We start from the raw sequence: 24,806 nt of genomic DNA, 5'->3' as shown, positions 1-24,806 counted from the left end.
TATTTTTTTCCTTCAGAGCTACAATAGCCTGCTGTTCCATAGAAAAGTTCAGCATCTGTGAGGGGATCATGGAAGAAATGTAGGTTTCTCTTTGTCAAAGTGATATACAAAGAAAGACTTTCACTTTCTGGGGCATGTTGAGTAGCTGAACGAGGTATTATTTTATTGTCCTTCAATTGATTAGACCTGCTCAGAGGAGAGTTTTCTCATTTCTGTCATAAAACAAAGCATTTAAAACTTTAGGATGGGTAGAACACATTTGGGACATTGTTAATTGTGGGATACTTTTAATATTTTCATAAACTACTCTTTTTAAAAATAATTTTCTGATTTTGAAATATTTTGAGAACAAATAATACTGATTTAAAAATGCCAAATGAGATTGAACTAACAGGAAAAAAAATTTGAGCAACGTATTGCCCTTTCCAATGTCATTTTTTCCTTTAAAAATTCCCATATCATCCATTTCCAGCTTGACATTCACAGAAGTTTCTTTTCTTGACTTCAGCTGAATCCCAAGTAATCTTGTCTCTGTAATTACCCAAGGTGAAAGGGACATCCCAATTTAGCATTTCTTCTAAAGGAAATGCCACATATGTTCCCTGACTTACTTTAAAAAAATTGAAACCTCAACATAAAATTGATTAAATTGTTGACAGATGCAAAGATCAGTTAGAGCATGGTAGAATTCCTAGATTTCATTCTAAAAATATCTCAGTATAGAAATAAGAAAAATTCAAAGTCAAGTCAGAAGAGTTGCTGGACCTCAAAAGAAGAGAATCCATAAATTTCCTTTATTGCTTCAAAATAGCACTAAAGAAATTAAGATTTTAAGAGGTGCCACCCTGCTTGAAGAAACTTTCTGTCTCAAATGCTCTTTTGGAAGGAGAATATGAGCAGATACTGAGAAAAGGAAGATTTTCACTGGAAACTGATTCCATATTGTTCGAAAGAAAGCAGAGCCCCATTTTCTCTCTCTATTATTCACCTTTCTCTGTGGTTATTCAGTTTCTCACAAATTCCCATTTGAAAGGAAAGTCAAGAAGTCCTTTCAGGCAAGAGAATCTGTAGAGCCAGTGTCAACTCTCTCAGTCTCCTTCCTGATGGATTTTTTTAAATGAGACATATTTCTGACCAATTTCTCAGTGTATCTCCCCTTTAATTAATTTAATCTAGTCAATTCAATCCTTTGTAATTTCTAAACCAGGATTACTTGTGAATGCTGCACCATCAGCCTAGTGTCTTTGGCATAATTCATCTTTACTAATAGAAGTCAAAGTAGGGATTCATGTCAGTAATTTGGGGGCTGGGATTAGATGATCTTTGATCAAATTGTTTAGACTTTCAGGAGGTGAGTGGTCTCAAAAGTAAAAATATTTTATGCATGCTAGAAAAGCTTAATTGCCTTGAGATCAGTTTTAACTGTAAAAGTCCCTCCTTCTTTTGCTTTTAGGAGCCACCTATTTCCAAGGATCTTATCCTGTCCAATGCCAGAGTATTGAAAAACCTTAAACTGAGTTATGACCTTCTGTCAGTTTTTATGACCCTGTACCGTAATGAGAAATTTTTCATAATTCCCCTTGTCAGACAAATCAAGGGTGAGTCATTAGCTCCAACTTAACATATAAGGGCATCTGACGTGACAAGACGTGGGAAAGGGACAAAAGAGCTGTAAGAATCCCTGAAAACAGCAAAACCCAGTACAAATAAAAACTTTTGTCCTAGATTATATGGTCTGCAGTTTTTAATTCCAAAGGGCAGAGCTCTGGGTGTAGGGTGAATCCAAAAGTGTGGCTTTAATGCTCCATAACATAACTATTAAAAAGTTAGCTAAATTTTATCAAAAATTTTTTCATTAGTTTTGCTTCAAACGTAGTTTTTATTTGCCCTGTTTTTAATCCTGTTAATTATATCTTGTTTATTTCCAAGTAACTCACTTCCAGATTATTACATTTGCTGCCAAAGTTGCATTGTTCATTAAATAGTCTGTAATATTCATTCTGCTTAGCAGTTTTAATATAAATAAAATTCTTGCCAGATATTTTTGGATGAGAGAAAATACCAGCATTTAGTATGCCTGTGCCCTTCACAATGTTTTTACAGGCACTGGTTTGCAGATCCTAAGTGGACTAAACTGCTTTATACCTCCCTCAGACAGATTGTGGAAATGCAGGGATTTATACAGAAGTGCTCACATAGTAAAAACCTGGGTCATGTGAGAGGTGGAAAATTATATACCTTTGAAATTGTCATACTTTGGAGTTTGCATTCTTCAAACCACTACTAATCACCAAATTATATGTGCTTAACACTACATTTTCAGTCCAGTAGGTGTTTTATTTGTATTATCAAAATAACTTCCGTTCCTCAAGTCATGAAACCATATCTTTTAAAACTGAGTCCATTCCTACCTGTAGTACATTCTTTATTTGCTTTACTTTGTATGGCTAGGCTGATAATTAAGTGATGTCTAACAAAATCAGAGAAAATGAATTACTCCAGTAGCAGTAGTCTGGTTGCATTAAATCATTATATAAACAAATTAATAATGATACAGGATCTTATCATTACTTTGAATATGTCATTTGCTGATACATATATAATGCATTTCTTTTTTACATACTACTGAATGCTTATAAAGAGTAAGTAGATGTGATAATCAAAACAATGATAAATCTCACACTAATATCTGCTACTTTCATTCAAAGGCACCCTGAAGCACTTTGCAGACTGTTATATATAGGAAAAGAAATTAGGAATAGAAAATTACACTGAGATTTCATCAATATCTCCTGGTAATAATTACAGGATTTGATCAGATTCATTCATCTCCCATTTGGCTATTAATAGGAATATGATACTCTCTGAATTCAATCTTTATTCTCTTGAGGGGATTTTCTTTGGTGAGGAAAAACTTCAGAGACTTTCTCCACCCTATTAATGTGCAAAGTCTTTAAATACCGTCAGAAGCATTATCACTTGCAGGAATTGAGTGTTCGAGCTGTGATTATTTCTAAGTGTGTTGTACAAAGTCAAGCATAATAATCAGTCTTGAGTTTAAAACTTTTTTGATTTTGTCAGCACTGATTAGTATGTCCAGAGGAACTACAAGTATGTTAGAAAAGCATAACAGAGCCATTCAGTCTCTGAGTCTGTTTGTCTTATTTGCACGAGTGGACCAAAAATCATCATTATCCCATTTTTGTTAAGAGGGAAAGAACTACCCAGGTTCTGCTAGTGAAAAGGCAATTCACCTCTCTCAACTCTTAGTTCAACACTCCCAGTCCTCAATAGTTTCATTATGGGGGAAAATGCTACAATGATGACACAAGTAAGTGATGACCAGAAAATAAGGCTCTTTCTGAAAAGAACTCTAACAATTATTGTCATGGCAACACTTTAAACTCTGAGTGCATAAATAAAATATTAAAAGGAGTAAAAATTATCAGTAAAGAGGGAGAAAATTGTTACTGCTCCTTTCTATTTCCTTCAAAGAAAATGAAAGCTATTGATGACAGGAAAACTGCCGCCCTCTCACATCCTGATTTGGAGCTGAAATATTAGCTGGTTTTGTAAAAGAGGAAAGAAAGAAAGAAAGAAAGAAAGAAAGAAAGAAAGAAAGAAAGAAAGAAAGAAAGAAAGAAAGAAAGAAAGAAAGAAAGAAAGAAAGAAAGAAAGAAAGAAAGAAAGAAAGAAAGAAAGAAAGAAAGAAAGAAAGAAAGAAAGAAAGAAAGAAAGAAAGAAAGAAAGAAAGAAAGAAAGAAAGAAAGAAAGAGAGAAAGAAAGAGAGAGAGAAAGAAAGAGAGAAAGAAAGAAAGAAAGAAAGAAAGAAAGAAAGAAAGAAAGAAAGAAAGAAAGAAAGAAAGAAAGAAGAGAAATGCCAATAGTTTTCTTTTACCACTCTTCGAAGAATTCTTTATTTTAAATGGATATGCCCGACTTTAACGTGTTCTTTGAAAGAGTAAAAATCAGGAGAGAAAGCCAGTCTCAGAGGAAAACCTCATAAAGAGTAAAGTGATGACCTACATTTATCCTCTATTAGAAGAGAGTGGGTCCCAAGGATGCAGTCTTTAGCAGTGACAAAGATTAGGTCTACATACCTGCCTTTGTTATTCACTTTTTTCTTTCTTAAATGGAAAGTCCTTTAATCTTTCTTTTCCTATACTACTTGTCTCCAAATTGATGAAAAGGATGCTTTGTAAAGGGCATGGCGATCTGGGGATGATCACAATGTGCAGGAGCAGCCTGCCAGGGTTCCTGCTCTCCATTTTCCTCCCTTTCTATCAATGTCCTGTAGCAACCTCACCGACAGAGCACCTGCTGCAGCTGTGTCCAGACAAAGAGGGCTAATGATCTCAGCAACTCAAAGAGTCACATAACACAAAGGAGCAAGTTTTCTGAAGGGGAAGAACACACAGATTAAGTAAAACAGTCACCTGCTATTTGGAAAACTCTACTAATTAAATCTCTAATTACTCTCTTCATCACAGAGAACAGACTTAGTTCCAGTGAGCTGTTGTTTGAAAATGTGATGGCTATTTTCTTAACTAATTCAGTTGTGCTTCTTTTTTAAAAGAATGTTTTGGTTTCCATCTCTTCAGATGGACCAAATAAGGGTGATGGCTGGAGATGCTACAGGAAAGCAGTGCTGTCCTGCTGTAAGACTCTGAACATTACCAGAGATTGTGCAGATCCCTGCTGCGCTGCCCAGTTATTAGCAACATAATGAGTACGATCTTGGACTCATCCAAGTTAGAGATGAAAAGGGCTTTCATTTTCCTCAAATCATTACAAGTTCTCAGTTATAGTCATATTGTGTGGTTCAGTTAACTTTTCTAGATACTGAGCTCATCCTTAATCCTGTGATATTTTTGAACAAAGGAATTGATTTTTTTTTTAGATCAAAAAGTTCCTTACTTTGGATACCCAATTACATGACAGGATAAAGCTAAAAAGAAAGAGGGGGGAAAAGAGAGAGAAATAGATGGATTTGTTTTGTTTCCTCTTTCTTTCTTTTCTGTCAAAAATTTATAATCTTAACACTATATATAGGGCATTTTTTCCTGTGTGGTTAATTTAGCCTTTTATGTGTGAGTTTATATAAAAAAAAAACCAAATAAAAACACAAACAGAACAAAACAAAGAATACAAGCCAACAAAAACAAATAGTGCAACAAAAAACCCCACAGAGGCAAACCAGCTGAGAGACAAAGTACCCCATTAAATATTGCTTATTTCATTTTCTATTTGGAAGAAAGAACACTCTATGCCAGTTGGGTTCATCTCTTGAAATAATAAAGGAAAAATATTGCAACTGTGCACAGTGATTTGGTCTAAGCATGAAAAAAGCACTGGGTTACTTGCTGCAGTTGAAATGCGGAGCTCAAAGACATGACTATAAATTGAATTTTTGTGGTCGTGCTAACTCAAATGAGGTTTGAGTTGCATGCAATTGTTGCATACCTGTTCGTTTGGTGCTTAGATCAAGGAAAATAATTTCATATGCTTCACAATTGCTTTCCTTTTGTGTCTCTGTAATTCAGGAGGAAAGACAGTGGGATGTTGTCCTACAAAGAGCACCTACCAGTCAGCCAGGTGGTGGTTGGAGACGTTGACCGGCCTGGGTCTGAAGCCAAGGTGTCCGTGGGTCCCGTGCGCTGCCAAGGAGATCGTGAGTTCTCTGGTTTCCTTCTGCTTGCTCCTGGGTAGAAACTCAGTTGGGAAGGGGTAACTTTGGAGACACTCCATGGGAAATTATGGCTGTCTGCTCAAAAGACTTTCTGCTATAGAAGTATGATGTGATCTGAGAAATTTTGTCTATAAAAATACACATATAATGGCTTACCATTTCATTTATAATATCAGTATTCTTCTTTAATTTATGGTAAATGTGGCAACTTGGATTATTCAACTACGTTTATGTAGATGAGCAGTAATACAGATTGCATAATAATATCTCTCCACATCTGGGCTTCTCTTGGGCGCTCTTGTCAGCATCATTATCATTACTATGCTTCTATAAATGATGGCAAAACTCATCACTGTAATCTCTGGCTGTAGGTGTACAAAGTTTGACAAGATTGTTACCAGATGCTAACTGTATCAGGACTAGATGTTTCCATGAAAAGCATTGGGAGTTTTTTGTTGCAGTCTCTGGTTTCCACGCTGAGTGATGATAAAGGGTGTACATCCTCCGGCTTGATCATCTACTGATAGAGTAAATCAGTTTCATGTATAAATTTCCACCTCACACACACTCAAAATTGGAATGCACTGAGGTAAATTGTAGTCTTGCTTCAGTCTGTTTTATATTTCAGGAGGTGAAATGTACTAGCAAAGGCAGAGCAACTGTTTAAGGCCCTTCTAAATCACACTTCAAAAATTCAGACTCTGCAATTGACACACGTTTCATTTGTCCGCTGTGTTTTAAGGCAGTTCTCTTATAATAGGTGCAGTAAACTAAGGTTGTCTGATTTAATTTAAAACAAGTAATATTTGTGGGATCTATAAATAATATAAAACCCATTCACTATAAACAGTACTATAACTCAGCCTGTCAGACAGACATGATGCAGAAGTATTCACATCATATATTTGTTGCTTGTTATTTATGGTGTTTGATCAATCACAGGTCAGTCTGCATTTGATTGTGTCTCATCTATGTTTGATAAACTTTTTTGTAATGGGCTCTTACAACTGATGACAAAAAATAACAAATATTATTTTTCTTGCACCCATATTCCTCATATTCTGAATTTGAGTGGTTCTAGAAATGTCAGTCTCTAAAGTGTGAGCCATTTCTAAATATTAGTATAAATGAAACCTCATCTGAGCAGGCAATAGCCTTTATTAGAGTGTGACTGAGTGACGCAGCCTTTTGGGAAACTGAACGGGTGTATTCCTACCATCCTGATTAATTTAATTTTCTCCATGAACTTTACAGATGTGATTCATAGTTTTTGAGAAACTTTGCCTATGAATAAATTTGAATTTCCTTCCATGACCATATATTACTGTCAAAAATCTAGTATAATTTTTCTCTCAGGAGATAGCATAGACCCCAGTCCTTTGCAAATCTCCTGTTTTATGTTCCCTGTGCATTTACTAAGCATTCCGCTTTGTATTCTTTCTTGAATGTATGCAACAGCTGCTGTTTCACCTTGTGGTAAACAAGGTTTCTGTGCCAAAGAAAATTCCAAAATTTTAAACTGTGCTTTTATTCCAATTTTGAAGAAAAATCCAAAATATCAAATTTCTGGGAAAAGATTAAAAACAACAACAGCAAACCATAAACCAATTTATTTGTGTGTGCGTGTGTGTGTGTATGTGTGAGTGTGTGTGTTGCATGCATCAAAACCAACATTATTAGTACTAAAGATGTTGAGTGTCATCACAGCACAGTTCATGTGTTCAGTTAAATTCAGTTGCTTGTTGAAATGAAATTCAGTTCTGTCGTAGTTGAGGTGGTCACGACATAAAGCAGAGACTACAAGTAGTCTCAGTTGGTAATACTTGGTAACAGTTTATTAATGAAAATGGCTGATCTTTTATACACTTTTTAGTTGTTTACTCTTCTTTTACTTTAGTTATTGGCTACAATAATTCAATATCATGCTATTCGTGAAAAGTTACTCTGACTTTACTTAACTTTCTAAAATCGCTTCGTCTAGCTGCAGAATGCTCTTATCTTCCTTCTCTCGATCTCTCCTTAGTTACAGCCTTAGAGAAAGCTCTTTATCAGCTTCTTCTTCTTCTTACTTCTTACTCCTTTAACTAACAAACCCGCTGCTAACCCCTTCCACACAGTTCTAGTTATGAAGACTGTCTAAGAAATACAGATTTTTGTTTTGCTTGCAAGGAAGGTAGAAAAAGTAACCAGCCAAATAAACATTTACCTATTTAGAAGAATTTCTCATTGTGGTTGCAGCCAATACTGTGACAATTTATCTTGTCTTGCCCTGAGGGTAGTCCATACCATGTTGTTGTATTAATCCATAGTCCCGTGATGTTTTGCAGCACATGAAGTGATATTTTCCCAGAAGAATTGCAGAATAATTTGCCACAAACCTCATAGCTAACATTTTGTAACATCTAGGGACAGGGACATGTCACTTGGGCCAACTCACAGCTGTACTTGAGTACAACAGTAAGGGTGCCATAGAGCTAATGGACTTTGCAGCCCTTAAAAAGAGTTGGCTGCAAGCTCAATATCTGAGAGCAAAGAGGATTAAAGAAAGCAAAGATATTTGGCATTTCACACAATTCACTTCTTCCCATGCTCATCAAATTCTCAAGGATCCATTAATCAGCAGAAGCCACAACAATTAACTGTTCCTACACTATTGACTGACCAAAGTAAATCTGAAAATCATTCATCTCAGTGCAATTTGTTTTGACACAAAATAAGGAAGATTTTAAAATCATAACTGTTTTTCTGTTTCAAAAATAACTATATTCTTCTTTCAGAATTATAGGTTTTATTTTGGTCCCATAAATGATGATTGCATTTTTATTTTTGCCTGATTTATTACCTGATTAAGGCTGTTCTTGAATAGCAGCTATTGTTGGAGATAAGGATCAGAAAAATGGTTTATGCATGATTACACACCTCTATGTTACAGAAGTATTTTCCATATTTAATTCCACCTCACAAAACACTACTTGCATTATGAAAAGTAGTCAGCAAAAAGTGCCTTTATTATCCCTCTAAAGATCGGCTTAAGTGGCTGAATTCTATCAGAATGATGAAATCTCATCTAGTCACTGTGGCAAAAATCCCATAAATCTGATCTGGGGCCTATTTTGCACCTTGGAATAAATATGCAGGATGTCTCTTTTCTATTTGCCATTTTAGTGTTGAGGAATGCTTTCTTAATATCTAATGATTTTTCCAAGTGGTGATCTACCAGGGAAGCAAACTTACCCAATTTCATAGAGAACAGGTGCACAAAGAGGAAATTAATTTGGTGGGGGGTTTTGACACTGTATTGCAATGATTCAAAGATCAAGCAAGGTTTTCAGCAGATGTCCACTCTACACAGACTTAAAGCAAAGCAGTCCTTCCTGCCCACAGCTCTGTGAGTGTTGCACTTACAGAATGATAGTGGCAGTTTATCAGCACAATCTCAATATCCTCTTAGCAGAACTGGAATTTAAAGTATAAACAAAGAAAATCAGTCCTTAGTCTCCACAGTAATACTGGATAAGGGAACTACTCTTGTTTTTTCCTGAAGTAAAGTTATTCTGTGCAGGATCTAGAAAAAAGGGCACAATAGAATGACAAATTAATAATTTTTATTCTTCAGTTAACCTTGAGACACTGATTAAAATCCCTTTACAGACCTATTACAGTTTTTCTTACACTTATTAGCTGACTCCGCAGCAGCCCTGCATTTAACCTGGGCCAACCAGTAATAGAAATACCTTGCCCATCTCTTTATGCTATTTCACTGTAATGCAAAGGGGCACCTTGAGTCTTTTCCCAGAACAAAAGTGTATTGAGGGGTTTTTTGTGTCTAAGCTCAGCCTGAGGTGGTAGATCAAGGCTTCAAAAGCAGATCTGGTAATTTCTTTTGAAACCAAACTGAAGAACCTAGCTTGCCATGGTGGGGCTACTGCTACAGAGATTTTATTGATAATCATATTGAATCAAAATTACTTTTGTGGCTTCTGGCACCTTCTGAAGAATTTTTTTCATTCCCCTTAGGAAAATACCAGTTTTCAAAAAGCTTCTATATTTGCTACCTGCTAAGAGTATCCTCTTCCCAAGGACTTCCAAGGATTTTGATTTGAGTTTGTTCTTTATAAGCCCAGAGGGGAATAGACTGACTATTCTGCTCTAGATTTGCTTTTCTCCTTGAGTCTATTTTCCTTTTGTCCCATTTCCTCTATAGCAAAGACAGAATTTAAAGGGGAGATGTTTTTTACACAGCTCAGATTTATGTTTTTTCCATCTCCTCTGCTGTACAGTTTTTATCCTCCCAGTAAGACTTTGATTTCTGAGCCATGAATCATTTTCTTGTATATTACTTCTATTATCTGTAATCTTCAAAATGTGGAGGAGGAAGCAGCTGCACTGACTGTGGTTCTTTCTAAGCTAAGTTTTCATGAAGACCAGTATCAGCAGTGTGCTTGTAGAACCTGCAGAGACAGACAAAAAATGTCCCCTTGACAGGTAACAGAAGTTCAGGAACAAAACAAAACTCAGTTCTTCCATCAGGGCATTGAAAATTTTTGAGCTTGCATGCATATAACCGTGCATATGTGTTCAGGGGAAATATACCTTGAGTTCTTTTTTTCAGTGATTTTGATTATGGTTCACTATTACTCCTTTCGTTACTGATGCTTTGTTTCTTTAGCTTATAAATATCACTCCTGGCTTTGCTCCTTTTGGAATGTTCCAGCAGAGTTGGTTTATTTATTCAGACAGTGGTATGGCCATGCATGTTTATTGTGACTCTGAGTTTGTATTGAAACCACTCTGTAGTTATCTAAACCACACAGCCACTTCCAGGGTCACTGCTTAGAGGCTGCTATCCTTGGTAAGGTGTGGGTTTGTATTCCTTAAGCACTTCTTATTCATCACCTGTGCATGTTGGTGACTCAGAACTGTCACTTGTAATGAAAATAAATTAACTGTTTCATGTGCTTGCTAAATCCATTTTCATTACATTGCAAATTGAGGACTCTTTCAACATGCTGAACTTGTTTTTCAAGGGTACCACCTGAGTTTCAAGGAAAAAATAGCACAGCCTTACAGTGCAGTTTCCAGTTACACATTAAACTTATGTCCGAGGTCAGTTCTCTAGTACGATATGCAGTGTGTCCACTCAGACAGATCTGCAGTGCTGTTACTCTAACATACACTGGTAAGCTGGAAAGTATCCCAGAAAAAAAAAAAAAATTACCAAACAGCAATGTATTTGAATTATTGAAAGATTCAACTATAATTGAATCCTCTACTGGAAGTAGAAACTATTTACTCTTACTCTATTTTGGACAGCATTCCAGTTATATAGAGACTTGCCTTACATGTTAATGAAAGTGAAAACACTGTATCAAATGAAAATTAACATCAGTGATACCCCCTACCAAAAAACAAAACCCAGACAGAGTGCTCTCAGAAAAATACAAAAATTTGTCTTTTGAAACTCCTGAAGCAATGATTCTGCCAGAGGCTTCTGTGGTGGGATTACAGATCTGAAATTTAGGCAATTCCCTTTTGAGTTGTTAATTACTTCTCTCCCACTAAGGTTAGAAAAACAGTGAAAATCTCTCAATTTTTCTACATTTCCTTTTTTTTTTTTTTTGCTTTTATTGCTACATATATCTACCTACATTTTCATATTATTATTATTATTATTAATTTCTTATGATTTTCAAATAAATTGTGATATGTTCAGAGAGGAAAATACAAATCAAAACTTGAACCAGCAAAGAGTTTGAGGTTTTTTCACCAGTACCTATAGCTGCCTTCAGTATACATGAAAATTTGTCTGCTGTAATTCCACATCTATTACCACAGCATGTCTTTATGTGCTACACTGGATTGTAAATTGTGCTATTCAAGGGGAAATACAGATCCATCCATAGAACATCAAGACTTTGTACCTGCTGCTTTTCACGGTTGTTCCAGTGCTACCAGCAAAACAGGAGAAAGAAAAGTGTCCTTTCAATAAAAGCAGCCTGCCAGCCAAGTACTGCCAGAAGTACTGTTTCAGACTCATTTGATTTTTTCACTGGATTATGCTGAGGGTGACAAAACTACAGTCTTCAGTTCAGATCTGGGTAGGGATCTTTCCTTTAGTTAATCAAATTCCTGAGGTTCTCTTTCATGTGCAATTGTTTTCCTCAGAGACCCAAGAGAAAAAATTGACCCACTAGGTCATTTTTCTGAAACTTTTAAAGTAAAAAATCCATTCTTTTGCAGTTGTTTAACATTCAATTTAAATATTGTCATTTCTCATTCTTAAGACTTTCCCTTCACCTTTAACCCTGTTTCATAATGCATAATTAAATTTATTGTGGAGTTTAACTAGAATTTATTTTCATCTTCATGCAGAAATATTTTCTCTAGGAAGCAGCGCTTAAATGCCCTCCTGTGGAGTCTTAATATTTCTAAGAGAACTCTTCATTTTCTCACCTCCCAGGAAAACTTAGTGGCCTCTTATCTTATACAAGTATAGGCTGTTTCTGTCCATGTAAATAAAACTTTGCCTGTCTTGAAAATAGCGGCTGGAAAACCTCTATTGGTCTCATGAATTTAGGGCATTCATGAAATATACCCTTTAAATATAAATTTACAGGTGGATATGGGATAAAGTATGTCCTTCTCATACATGTGTTCTTGTATCCTTCCTAGGCAGCCAAGTGCTCCAAGTGCTGGCATTCTGGCTGGTAGCTTTGTCATCATTTTTAATTGGAATCAGTTCTCTACAATTACACCCAAAAGTGATTCCCTGATGTTGTCCACCAAAAATTTTTGAATTTAATTTAGGACTCCCTATTATGTGTGTTTTCCGCAAGATAAACACTGCCTTAAATGATCCATCATGAACAGTACAAAAATGAGAAGACCTAGTATCTCTGAAATTGCAAATCAGCTGGAATTGTCTTTGAGTTTGGGCAATGGGGAATGGTAGGCAGTGTGAACAACATTTGAATGTGTGTGGTTGGAATTATTTAAGTTCCAAAAATATTTTCTTTGTTTGTGGTAGTACTTAAACCTAGCTAATCATTCTTGACACTTTTCTCCTACCCCTTTGCATTTGTACAGCAGAAAACATTTTGGCCTAGATATTTGGGATAAATTAGTCTCCATAAGTCTGTAAGATTCTGTGAATGCTCTTTCTACATAAAGCTCTGGTTTGCTTCTTTTTTATATCATCTCAAAACCCACAGGGAATTGGTAACATTAATGATTTATAAGCTCTCAGTGTTTCTACAGTATACGACCTTTACTGAGGTTTATTACATGGTCATAAAATTCTCTTACAGTTCAAACTTTGAATACATGTGTATCCATAGAATAAATGCTTGTAAAGTGACACAGTTTTAACATAGAAACATATTGACTCATAGGTTATATATTAATATTTTCTATTGCACCCCACTCTCTCTCAGGTTTTGTTTTGTTTCCTTTCTGAAAGCAAATCCTAGCCATGAGAGCTACTTATCTCACAGAGCAGAAAAAAGTACAGATCACACACAATTTAACCATTTTCCTGTTGGACATGTATTTTTATACCTGACTGAAGCAACAGGATGCCTGCAAATAGTGCAAGAGAAAAAAGTAACAGTAGAATCAATTTCAATTTTGGCCAACTGGAAAAACAATGTCCCATACAGTTTGTGCCACATGAACATCAGTAACCCACGGTAAAAAGGAAAAATGTGGACTTGTTCGCATTAGAACATACCAAGGAAAGATCATTTGAACCACAAGCAATGGCTCTTGATGCAGTTTGAGACCCTTTTTTAAAATCCTTTTCCAGCATTGCAAAGATCCAGTAGAGCCTGGATGCTTTGCTCAAAAGAGTGAGATTTATGACGCTTTTGCCTAGTACCTGGTAGTGTATGAAAGTATTATAGATTACACTGTCACTCAGTGTGTATTTTCATTATGAATACAATTTACATTGCTGGAGACTTTTCCTTAAGCTCATGAAGGCAGTATGCTCTGAGTATCTGTTTTGATAGGAAATGCATTTCAACCTGCTCATCTTTACTGTTTACCTGCCTGTAGTTACTTTCCTCATGCATCCTCCACTGCCTTTGAAAAGGAGAGTCACACCTGTTTCACACATATGTGAATGTAGATACAAAGAAAAACACAAGGCCACAATTTACATCTCCACCCTTCCTAGATTCATCATGAAATGTAAATCTGACAGCAAATTTTTAAGATAGGAATTGGCCTGCCTATTCTAGAATAATTTTAATTCTCATATGCATTCAATTCTACTGAAATGTATACGTTGGTATAAACTACAGAAGACAGTTCATTCAAATATCAATGAACTAATAAATTTTGCTCTTTTTACATATTTGCTGAAGTAATGAAAGCATATGGCAATCGATGCCCATGTTCAATTCTCCAACTGATCATAAAAGAAAAAAATGGTGAAGTTCCTTAGAGGAGTAATGAGCTTTATGTTTCCAAGATACAGAATTCAAATGCAATTAAGAGCTAATTTTATTCAAATTCTCCTCATCATTATGATTATACTGCAGTTAATTTTATCTTCTTTAATGCAAAAAAGAAGTATCTGAAGCAGTTCACGTAAAGTATTGTCTCTAGATTCCTAGGGAATCTAAGCAAGCATCGTTAGTCTGATAGATGATATACAGTAGCAGCTCATATTAAACTCAAATCCTCTTGAAGTTATGCTTTAATTATAATTTCAAACATTTACCATCTCTGTGATTATAATGCATATTAGTGTCTTACTTCCTACCTGTAGCAAAATAAGAAAAGCAATTGTGTAGGATACAAACGAAATCTAAGAATTAAATGATGAGAGAATTCCCACAGTGTATAGAAAAGTGATGAGAGGGAGATGTCAGTAAAGCCATGAGGAATTAGGAGAACCTGTGACTGAACTGAGGATTGAGAAGTTTCTGGAATCCTGTCTATTACATGTACAAATTTGAAGCCACCTTTAAATTTCACCCCATTAGCCTGAGATTTCTTAGAAATAAGGTACAATAGGGAGGGAATTTTTTTTTTTTTTTTTTAGGTTGGACTCTTTCTCACTTTAATACTTTTGGCCTGTGCATTCCTGCAGCACTGACTGACATTTAAAGAGCAAAAAGAACAGAAAAAGCCAGAGTATGATTGAAGGTGAGGTAGAGTGAGGTCAGTGTCATTCATCCCTGTGTGTAAGTTATGTAAATTCAGTCTCATTTAGACATGGATAAGTGATTGGCAGCAGGATGGGGGACAGCCATTTATAGCCTCACAGCACCCAATATCTGACACACCATGCAGAGTGTCTCAGTAATACTTAAAATGTTCAATCACCAAGACGGAGAAACTCATAAGAAGAAGTTGGAGACCTTTGGTACTCGTTTAACTTGCACCACTGATCTCCATGCTAGGGAGCCAAGCTAACTCTAATTATGTCTACATACAAGCATTTACAATGGTTGAACCTTTTCTATCCAATGACAGAATAAAAAGGAAGGTCATGGGTGTATTCCTCAATCATAGCTTCTATTCGTAATGATTTCTCGTCCCACAGGCTACTCTCCCCATCCTTTAACTGTAGGACTGAATTTTGACAGCTTCAGTTCAGAACCTTCCCATAATCAAGTCCTATTATATGGGTATATATATAATTATACACATGCTTTCCAGAATTTTTGAAGGAGTGTTATCTGATCCTTCTCTCTCTCAGTGAAGCAGGTCATTCTAGATTTTCATGTAGAACTACAATGCAGTTCCCAAAGGAAATTATTAACACAGGGTTGCAAAGTTGTGCATTTTTGTCAAGTGATTAGAAGTCTGAACTTTTAAAAGGGAATATAATAATAGTTTAAGAGAAGTGGAATACATATATTAAAAATTAACCTCCTATTTCTTTTCTCTGATCTATTTTTTAACTTTTTTTCTGACCTTTGTCTTCTATGGAAAACTTGCAAGTGTGGGAGAGAAAGGGCTAAAAAACTCTTAAAGAAACATGAAGTATTGCCTACTTACTCCTTTTTCCAATGATAATGCTATGGATAACTTCCACTGTTAAATTTCTGAGTTTGGGTATACTGGGTTCCAAATTAATGCTGCAACCTGTGAAGAGCCATAAATTAGGTATTTACAGAGCAGGTTTCAGAGGACATCTCGCATTTCCCCTTCATTCTTCCTCTTTTCTGTGCTTAAAACGTTCCTTTTGTGAGGTGCCAATTTGGTTCTTCAAGGCAAACAAAGAAACTTGAAAAGGCTGATAATTTTAGTCAATAATTTTATTTTTGAATCAGATCCAATAGAATTAAAAGGAGATGAGAGGGAAATCCTTTACCTTACAAAAATTTCTCTTTTTTGTCATTAAAGAAATTAAGAGCAGTTCTATCCATTTCCTGTTATGAGCTTACAGTAATCAGTTCTTCAAAGATATTAGCTAATCTTGCAGAATCATGAAGCCTTCAATTTACAATATTAAGCAGCAAATTCTAACATTTTTATATGCCTGTATTTCAACTCTCATTCGTGAAGAACCATCTCCACATCTGATTTGGTCTAATTCAGAGGAGCAATATTTTTCATGAGCACAGCTTTCAAAGAAGCAGTTATGAAAAGAGAGCCAGTAGTGATTTATGGTTTCAAAATTTCTTTTCAGCCTGCTCTTTAGCAAATCAATTTCCAGCATGCCCACTGTATCTATATTTTTTTCTTTATCCTTGGTTTCATGAACTCCTACTGATGGAAAGCTTTTGCCTTGTCACTCCAAATAGATCTGCTTCTGAAAACTGAGGAACTAAATCAGTGTAAATCAATTATTACACACAGAACATAGTTCCTGCATCTGTGTTCAAGTAACTTCCATTATCATTTCTTTTAGATTAGCTATGACAAGATTAAATTTAAAAGAATTTATTGTTATGAGATGTTCTTGTGTCTTTGTATTTCAGATTGAGGAAAAAGTAAATTTCATCCACAGCTGGCAGGACATATCCCAGGAAAATTAAGATGTTCCCAAAAATGTGGAAAAGAGATTCTTCCAGGAAATACTTTAATTTCCCACCCCAAAAGAAGAGCAAACTCTCAGAAATTCTTGCCATGTAAACTCTGAAAATAAAAGTCATTTGAAATAGAACACGTTGGTTATCAAGTTCTCACCAATAGAAGGACACCATTGTGACTTTGACTTTCAACATTTTAGAAAAGAGTCTTTTTCATCACTAATTAACTGTATTTCATAAATGAAATTTTGAACTAAAGGCCTGTTTAAAATGTCCAAATCAGATTAAAATTTTCAAACCAATCGGCTCAGTGTAGTTAGGTTTCATTAACAGTTTCAAGAAATTTTCCTTTTCCTTCAAAACTCTCAAAAACTTCAGTGTTTTCTAAAAATGGCAAGATCTTGCTAGAAAACTAAACTAAATTTAGCATTTCCTTCATGGGAGAGTCTCACCTTCTTTCCTTTCTGTAAATGCAAAATAACTCCCTATGCTGAGATAGAGATTTTGGAGATTTCACCTCTGTAAAATAAAAGTAAACATTCCTGAAGAATCATCAGTCCTGCTTAAATCCTAGTGTGATTAACTGACATTTTAGCTTTCCTTATCCTGAAGTTGTTTCCCTGTATCATCATGTAGAGAGAGCTTTTCCCTCTTCTTTGTGCATACACTGTATTTCAGGTGGCTAATCTGATTGTTCTCCATAATATCATTAGGCAATTTTGAGATCCCATAAGGACAGCCAGTCATTAAATAGAAGTGTTATTATCATACAGTTCATTGCTGCTATCCCAGCTCAGAAAATCTGTAGTAGGGTAGGGCAAGATACAGGCAAAAAAAATTAAGACGCTTAAAGAAATAGGAAATTTTTTGAGAAAATAGCAAACCAGCATCTGAAGCTGTAAATTCAAGATGTGTGTCATTGTTATCAGTTCAATAACAATTTCCCATAGCAACGCAAAAGGAAAGGTCTTTTGTTCATTTTTTGCTTAAATCCATGAACTTTTGGAATATCTAAATAACAAAAATATGTAGGCTTTCATTATTGTAGTTCTTTAACTTTTTATCACTTAACTGATAAATTTATCTCACATTGTAATGAAAATATTTTCTGAAATGGCGACGGGAGATAAGCAAACCCAGTCACCTCAGAGTCTCCTCACAGTTCACATGCTTCAATTCTCGCATGCTTGTTGAATATTTCATAGCTTGTTAACCAGGAAAAGGGCAGAGATCACAGGCTGACTGTTTTAATGAGTCAAGATCTGTAAGTCAGGCCTTTCTTTCTCCTGGGTTTTACAGGACAATCCTGCTAAAAAGTAGCTGGTACTGATGCAGTAGCTCAACCAACACCTGGACAATGTCTTTCCACATGTGGCTCTCTTTAGCTGCTACCAACAACACAGACAAGCAGCTGGGAGACCAGAGTTGTTTGTATGTGTCTGCCTAGCTATCAAACATCTTTTGGGTTCTGAGGAAGGGAATAGAAATGGCAAAATTTGCCTCAGTTCCTTCCTGATCTTCAGGGGCATAGAAGCTGGTGGACATCCTAACAAACCAGAGACCAAATATATATATATATATATATATATATATATATATATATATCAGGAGCTGCATTACCTATCCCCCTCAATCCTCCTGGAATCACTTAAAAAAAAAAAAACTTGTCAAAATCCTGAAAATCCCTAAGTAATTACTAGTCCAATTAATTGAGTACTCTCCACTCACATCCAAGAATACATGAGCAAAACCCCGAACCAAGAAAGGTCCTTAACCACTTAACCAACAAGAAATTGCATATATGGGTAATGACTTACCAGGAAAAAATAAGACAGTGTTCTGCCTCCAAAAAATAAATTTGATGTTGAAAGAAAATGTGACATGTAAGACTATCAAACTCAATTTATATCAGCCTTATTCTATGCAGTACCATTCATGAAAATAAGGAAATTGCTCCATGATTTTCCACACAATTTCTTTTCCTTTGTGAGTTCAGTGTGTAAGAACCAAAATTATTCTTTAATAATATTCACATGTTTCTAAAGTGCACCTGCAAATTTTATTTTTCTGGGCTCCGTGGATTCTGAATTCTGCAGACTGTATAAAATATGAATCATAGGGAGAATTATTAGACTTGACCTTTTCCCTGAGATCTTTGGAGAAGCGATGGGTTGTGCTGCAGATTTCTCTCTCCACCTTGTTACTTGTCCCTTCTTTCCTAGTTGTACTCACCCTTGAAGAGACTCAGGCAAGTAAACATCAACATTTATCACAAAAAGCAAGCCAGGGGCCCTCCACATCTCCTCCCTCTTATTTACACATGAAGAGTCAGTAGTTCATAGCGACTGAGCTATGATCAAGGAAATTAAATTCATTAGTAAAACAAGAAACATTCCAGACGTGCACAGCACAGCTTGAAGTATTCAGCTGAGGAACTAATTAAAAACAGATAGCTGAGTGGATAATGAATAAACAGACATTACTGTGGGCGGAAATAGCTAGCAGTAATATGTGTATTCCCTGTTATATTTGATGGGAAAGTAAATTATCACATATACTGAAGCAACTTGAACAGTTAGAGCTCTCCTGAAGCTTCCAAGTGCAGACTATCCTAAAGGTGGGAAGCAGACAGCAGGATCAGCAAATGGAGCCCCTGCAATGGTGTTTTTGCAGCTCCCAGCCTTCCATCACAAGGGTCTGTGCTGCCTGAACCTCTCACACAGTGAAAGCAGGCCAGCCCTTGCCTGGTCCATCGTACATTCCCTGAACAGGAGCACAGACCTCTATGATCCTATGAACAAGAGGCTTTGAATAGCTTTTCCTTTCTGCAGCCCCTTCCCTTACCCATCACTTCTGTGCCTCCAGCCAAGTGATGCTTCTGTGGGCACACACCAGTGCAGCACTCCTGGTATTTCATGGACTGGTGCCAGGGAGTGCCCAGATTGGGTAACCAAGGAGCTGACAGGATATATCTGCCCATCAACATCGAGTAGCCCTGCAGACATTTAACTTCACCATTTGAAGAGGATCAGATTGTTTCTGCAAGGAGCAGATGCAAATGGCAGGGCTGCCTGTAGCTGTTAAAAGGCTTAATGTTGTCTTTCTTTATCAGATTTGTAGACTGTGATATGCTGCACACCAGCCATATCCAGAGGCTGCTTTTTTTGCACAGCAGTCTGTAAATGAGCAGAGAAAACACTTTTCATGACGTGAAGGAAGCCAAAAGAAATATGAGCTTTGAAAACATAGATAGAGAAGAGCTCCTAGAGGAGCTCAAATAGCTATTTACTAGATGAAAAACAATATTAAGCTGAAGTTGAGTTTGCCAATGCTTATCACCAAACTGGAATTTGAGCACACAGTTTTGAATGCATCAGTGTGATAATAAAACCTACCTTCCTAGTCATTGGTGGTATAGATTGTTAAACACTTCTATGACATCCAGTCCTCTAGCAGAAGATAGTGAGGGCTCATACAGAAAACCCAGCTTTTATATTCTTGATTTTCACATTTGAGGCCAGGGAGAAAGAGAGTCGGTTATAAAGTTTAGCCTATCTGAGTCTGTATTTCTGTACTCACAGATACTCATACATTTAATTTACCTTGGAGTGTTAAAGTCCTTTTGAAATTTATAAGGGGCAGAGAGATGGAGGGATCCAGTCAGCAGGAGTTCAGACAGCTGGCTGCACTAACAACCAACTTCTTGGCTTAGAGGTACCACTAAATCCCCTGTAGCTGCTGTCCTTGAAGCTGCTGGAAGCCTTCTGCAGTGAACTTCACAATCTCCATGGCTGCAGGCAACTATTAAAAAACCAAGATATTCTGTTATTCTGTTTGGTGCTTGGATCTACTCCACTCCTTTTACCCAAGGCATTTATCCCAGACTATCTAGGATCATGAGCTGGTAGCCTAGGCTTTGTTTGGTTCCATAAAATGGAGGAAATCCATCACATTTCCAGATATAAGTAACTTGACAATTGATCTTGTGTGCTCCAGCTTGCTTGTGTGTTCCAGGTTAGTTTGTTTCATATAATAATATTGAATGGCAGATGGAAATAAAATCCTGATTTTTTTCCCTGCTGCCTGTAAATAAGCACTCCTTCTACCTCTGCATTTATGAAAGATAGGCATACTTAGCCCAAATATTCAGCATTAAGCTTATCTGGAGAAGTTTAAATAGAAGTTATTTCAAACCCCCTTAGACAGATTAAGACTTCCAGGTGTCAGTTTAGACTTGATATGGTAATATATATTGGTTGAGGTGTTTTTGCGACCTTAACCACATTATTTTTCTTCCTGCAGCCACATCAACAATTTATATAAAAGATAAACTGCAGGAAAAAAAAAATTCTTGCAAAAAGTATGTGGTATTTCCATGCAGCTTTTATAGTGTTTTTAAAAATCAGTTAAATGCATTTTGCCTTGTTCACACTTATGGTATTTTAGGACTCCTCCCATTCCAAAAATGGTTTAAAGAATTTGATTTTAATCAAATGCCACAAGGCTATTTCATTCAAATCAAACAGACACTGTAGCATCAAGAGCTGCTCCCAGCTGTAACACCTGATGAATTAGTAATTCCTGGAGTACTGCTTTGCAATTTTTTTAGAAGTACTTAAAATACTAGATATCTAGGAAACAATGTAGCTGTCATTAAGAAGTCAACATTTATGGGCATCTGACTGAGCCAGATTTTTGCATTGCAACACTGAAGGGATAACACACTCACCTCAGGCTCAGCTGAATCCCTGTTGTCAGGGCCCACAGTCAAAATATTCACCATCCAAAATGCTCATGTCCCAATTTCTTTGAAATAGAGAATGCAAGAAAAAAGACACTTTACAAGCATAACGTGGAAGGATCCTAGCCCTTACAGGAAGGATATGCTCTTTTAAAATCTAACATATATCTTTTATATTTTTATCTGTGTTGACTTTTTTTTAACCCCCAAAGTAACATCTTTGGCCTCTTGGAGCTGTTTTTGGGGGGTTTTGTTGTTGTTGCTGTTGTTCTTGTTTGGTTTTGTTTGCTTGTTGGGGGATTATATTTTCTATATTCTGAATTCATTTTCCTATCTCCTTCTCCCAGAGTTGATATCTCCCAGAGATACCAATACACTGCTGGAAGCAGAGTGAGGGCAGAGAGAGAACAGCTCAGCTTCCTGTGGTTCAAAGGAACATTCATATCAGATTGCCAGAGCTTGTCTGGCTTTCTGCCGTGCCCAGAAGGTGAGGAGTTGCCTTTAGAGCTCTCCTGTTTTCAGCAGGAAAGACAAAGTCTCACCATACCATTTCCACATCAAATTGACTTTCAGTTCAGCAAGCATCAGAGATGAGCTGTCTGGAGACAGCTCTATCAGCCCTGCTGTGCACAGAACTTTGGGAATCAAAAATTCCTTTCTTCAACTGCTGATGCTCAACAGTATGTCTTAAATACAAATTTATTCTAAAAGTTGACAGAATTCAAATTTTGAGTGGAAATTAAAAGCATTCATTGTCATGATTCTACTTCACTTTTGTTTGGGATTGGGGAATACATGAAAAAAATTAAAAGAATGTAAATTATCAGGTTTTATTTTAACGGGGAAAAAATTTAAATTCTAAAAGCAGTGCTGTTTCTACTCTGAAAGTGTTTTCAGGGTAGTATATTAACTTCATTATACACTGTGCCAAGTGTATATTAACAAGAATTTTTAATTTTTCCCCACACAAAAGCTCCCTGGAACATACCAGAGTCTCAAGTTCCATATGAATTGTAAGAAAGCAACGTACAGCATATTCACCATAATGCATCCCATGAGATTTCCAGACTGTTAGCACTATAGTAGCTGTATTTCTATATTTTTGAGTTGTACTTTTGATCCCAGGGTACTTTGAAGTTTTTTTTAAGCACAAACAAGTTGACTTGCTGCTTACAGTGCTGTAGGATACAGTGTTCAGCAGCATAAGAAAACCTTTAACTCAAAGGAGTTTCATGAAGTTACTAGGGAAATTTAGGAAGGTAGGTTGCAATGCCCAAATTTTAGCTTTACAACAGACAAACACTGCTGTTTCTGAAAACATCCTTTAATTTTCAGTAGCCTTAGCAAAGGCAACTGCAAAAATATTTCTTCACAAAATAATATAATTTTGCATGGGAAGTCCTTGTCACAGGACTCTAAAAATCTTACATCATTCATAAAGGGACTGAGAAATTCAAGGAGAAAAAATAATGCATAGAGTTATTAAATATATTGACACTGCTGTGTCACAGGGTGTTTGAGGTACAGACTTGTGAGAGTTCAGAAAACATTTACAAGTACTAATATCTGCTTCTCCTGGCATTGTACTCTTCCCTGGACATTCACAATTTTCTTGGGCAGAAGAAAGCTGGATTGACCTTCAATGTAACATTATCTTCTTAAGTTTTACAACTAAATTCTTACAGGAGAGGTCAGCCCAGATTAAATACCTTAAAGGCAATGATATTGGAACCAGTACAGCAGAGCAATTAATGGTCATTTCCAACATTAAGCAAATGCTTAAATGCCATAATCTAAAATAGAATAGCATGATTTAGTGAAGTGATAGTAATAATATTATTCTAATTATTTTTTCTATAAAGTAATAGCTCTATATAAATAATAAAAATATAGCCTTTGTCATGTGTGCCAATAACTGTTCTTCAACTCATTTAATTATATTCTTGATAGATCTGAAAGTAAAATCCTTGCAAAGGGAGAATATCTTTTATATAGCTCTGAAGGAAATTATATATTCAGTTCATATTATTTTTGTGACGTGAGCTAGCTCATGATGTTCCCCAATATTTTAATTTGGAAAAAGAAAATAAATCAATCTCTATGTTTCAGTTTTTGGTGGCCCATCAGAAACAGAGCAATAGTTTAAATGAACAATTTAATTTGTACTCTCACTATGAATATTTGATCTAAATTAAGTACCAGGTTACCTTTCCCTGTTGCTCCTGCTGACAAAGCTAATTTTCTTTTTCAATTCAAATTCAGTGGCAGGCTACTGCATTACTCCCAGACAAAGGAAAGCCCACCTTTTATTAATGGAGTTTAAAATATTTATACTTTGAAACACCATAAGACAACATTTAACTATTCATTTCAACAAGTAGAAATGGATAACATTCAAGAAAACCAATGTATTTAAAACATATTTTGCTTGTGCTTAATGCACCATTATGGAGATGGCATAACTGAAGAGGGATCTTTTTGCATACACAGACACCATTAGTCTTTCCGATATTCCCACTGGGACTTTGAGGATTTTGTTTTCTTCTAGGGGTGAGATAAGGGTCATTACTAAATGGCTAGTGAAATCTGTTGGTTGAGTCAGATAATGACCAGAAACTCCATGGTCCTAGAAAGTGTTTTTTCACAATGCTAAGAATAATTCTTGCAAAGCAACTTTATTAATTACTAATGTTCCTAAGCAATTTTTAGGAATTTTTGAATGTTCACCTCCCTTGGGACAGTGTGTCAGTGCTAGACTCATTGCATTCTAAGTAAAACCAATAGATGCCTTGGTCAGTTATGATTATGCTGCACAAAATATTATTTTCTATACAGGATGTAGCTGCCTCAGTTTCCTCCTCACTGCAACTATGGTGTGAAAGCAAGGCCAGGTCTAGGAAGATGTGCTATAAGTGCATCTATTTTTCCCTGAAGACAATGTATGCACACACACCTAGATTTTGATATTCAGTGGGTCATATTGGTTGTGTGACAGCATGTGGTACCATGATATAACCCACTGCAGACTGAGCCTGCAATGGCAGGAGAGATTTCCTTGGATCCTGCAGGTTTTTGGAGAGGAAGTTTGTATATTCAGTGCAGCCATTTCAAAGGGAGAACTCTGAAGTGCACCAGTATGTGTCATCATATAGTTGTAGTTAAGTTTCTGTATTCTTTTATGCTCCTTTCTTTTGGACTAAGATGGTATGGAAGTTTCTTTCCTCTTTTCTTTCTGTCTTCAAGACCTCACTGCTAAAATATCCAAGACATGACCATGCAATAGAGGAGAAGTGATTGGCCACTGACACTGTAGAATACATGTCCTGATTACAAAAATTGAGAGCAGATAATAGAAGCAGTGTAAGAATGATAAGAACTGAGTGAATAC

General features: G+C 36.1%; 1 protein-coding gene across 1 annotated transcript in view; it reads left to right on the top strand.

Annotated features, from left to right (window-relative positions):
* Window positions 1–24,806, top strand: part of CNTNAP2 (contactin associated protein 2) — a 1,031,263-nt gene that overhangs the window by 854,165 nt on the left and 152,292 nt on the right. Inside the window, exon 15 of the mRNA XM_064704986.1 lies at window positions 5,544–5,671. Within this exon, the coding sequence (XP_064561056.1) occupies window positions 5,544–5,671 (128 nt within the window). The remainder of the gene's footprint in view (window positions 1–5,543; window positions 5,672–24,806) is intronic.

The sequence above is a fragment of the Zonotrichia leucophrys genome, chromosome 2 (genome assembly GCF_028769735.1).
Source record: "Zonotrichia leucophrys gambelii isolate GWCS_2022_RI chromosome 2, RI_Zleu_2.0, whole genome shotgun sequence".
Classification (NCBI taxonomy): domain Eukaryota; kingdom Metazoa; phylum Chordata; class Aves; order Passeriformes; family Passerellidae; genus Zonotrichia; species Zonotrichia leucophrys.
This window is presented reverse-complemented; position numbering and strand designations above follow the sequence as displayed.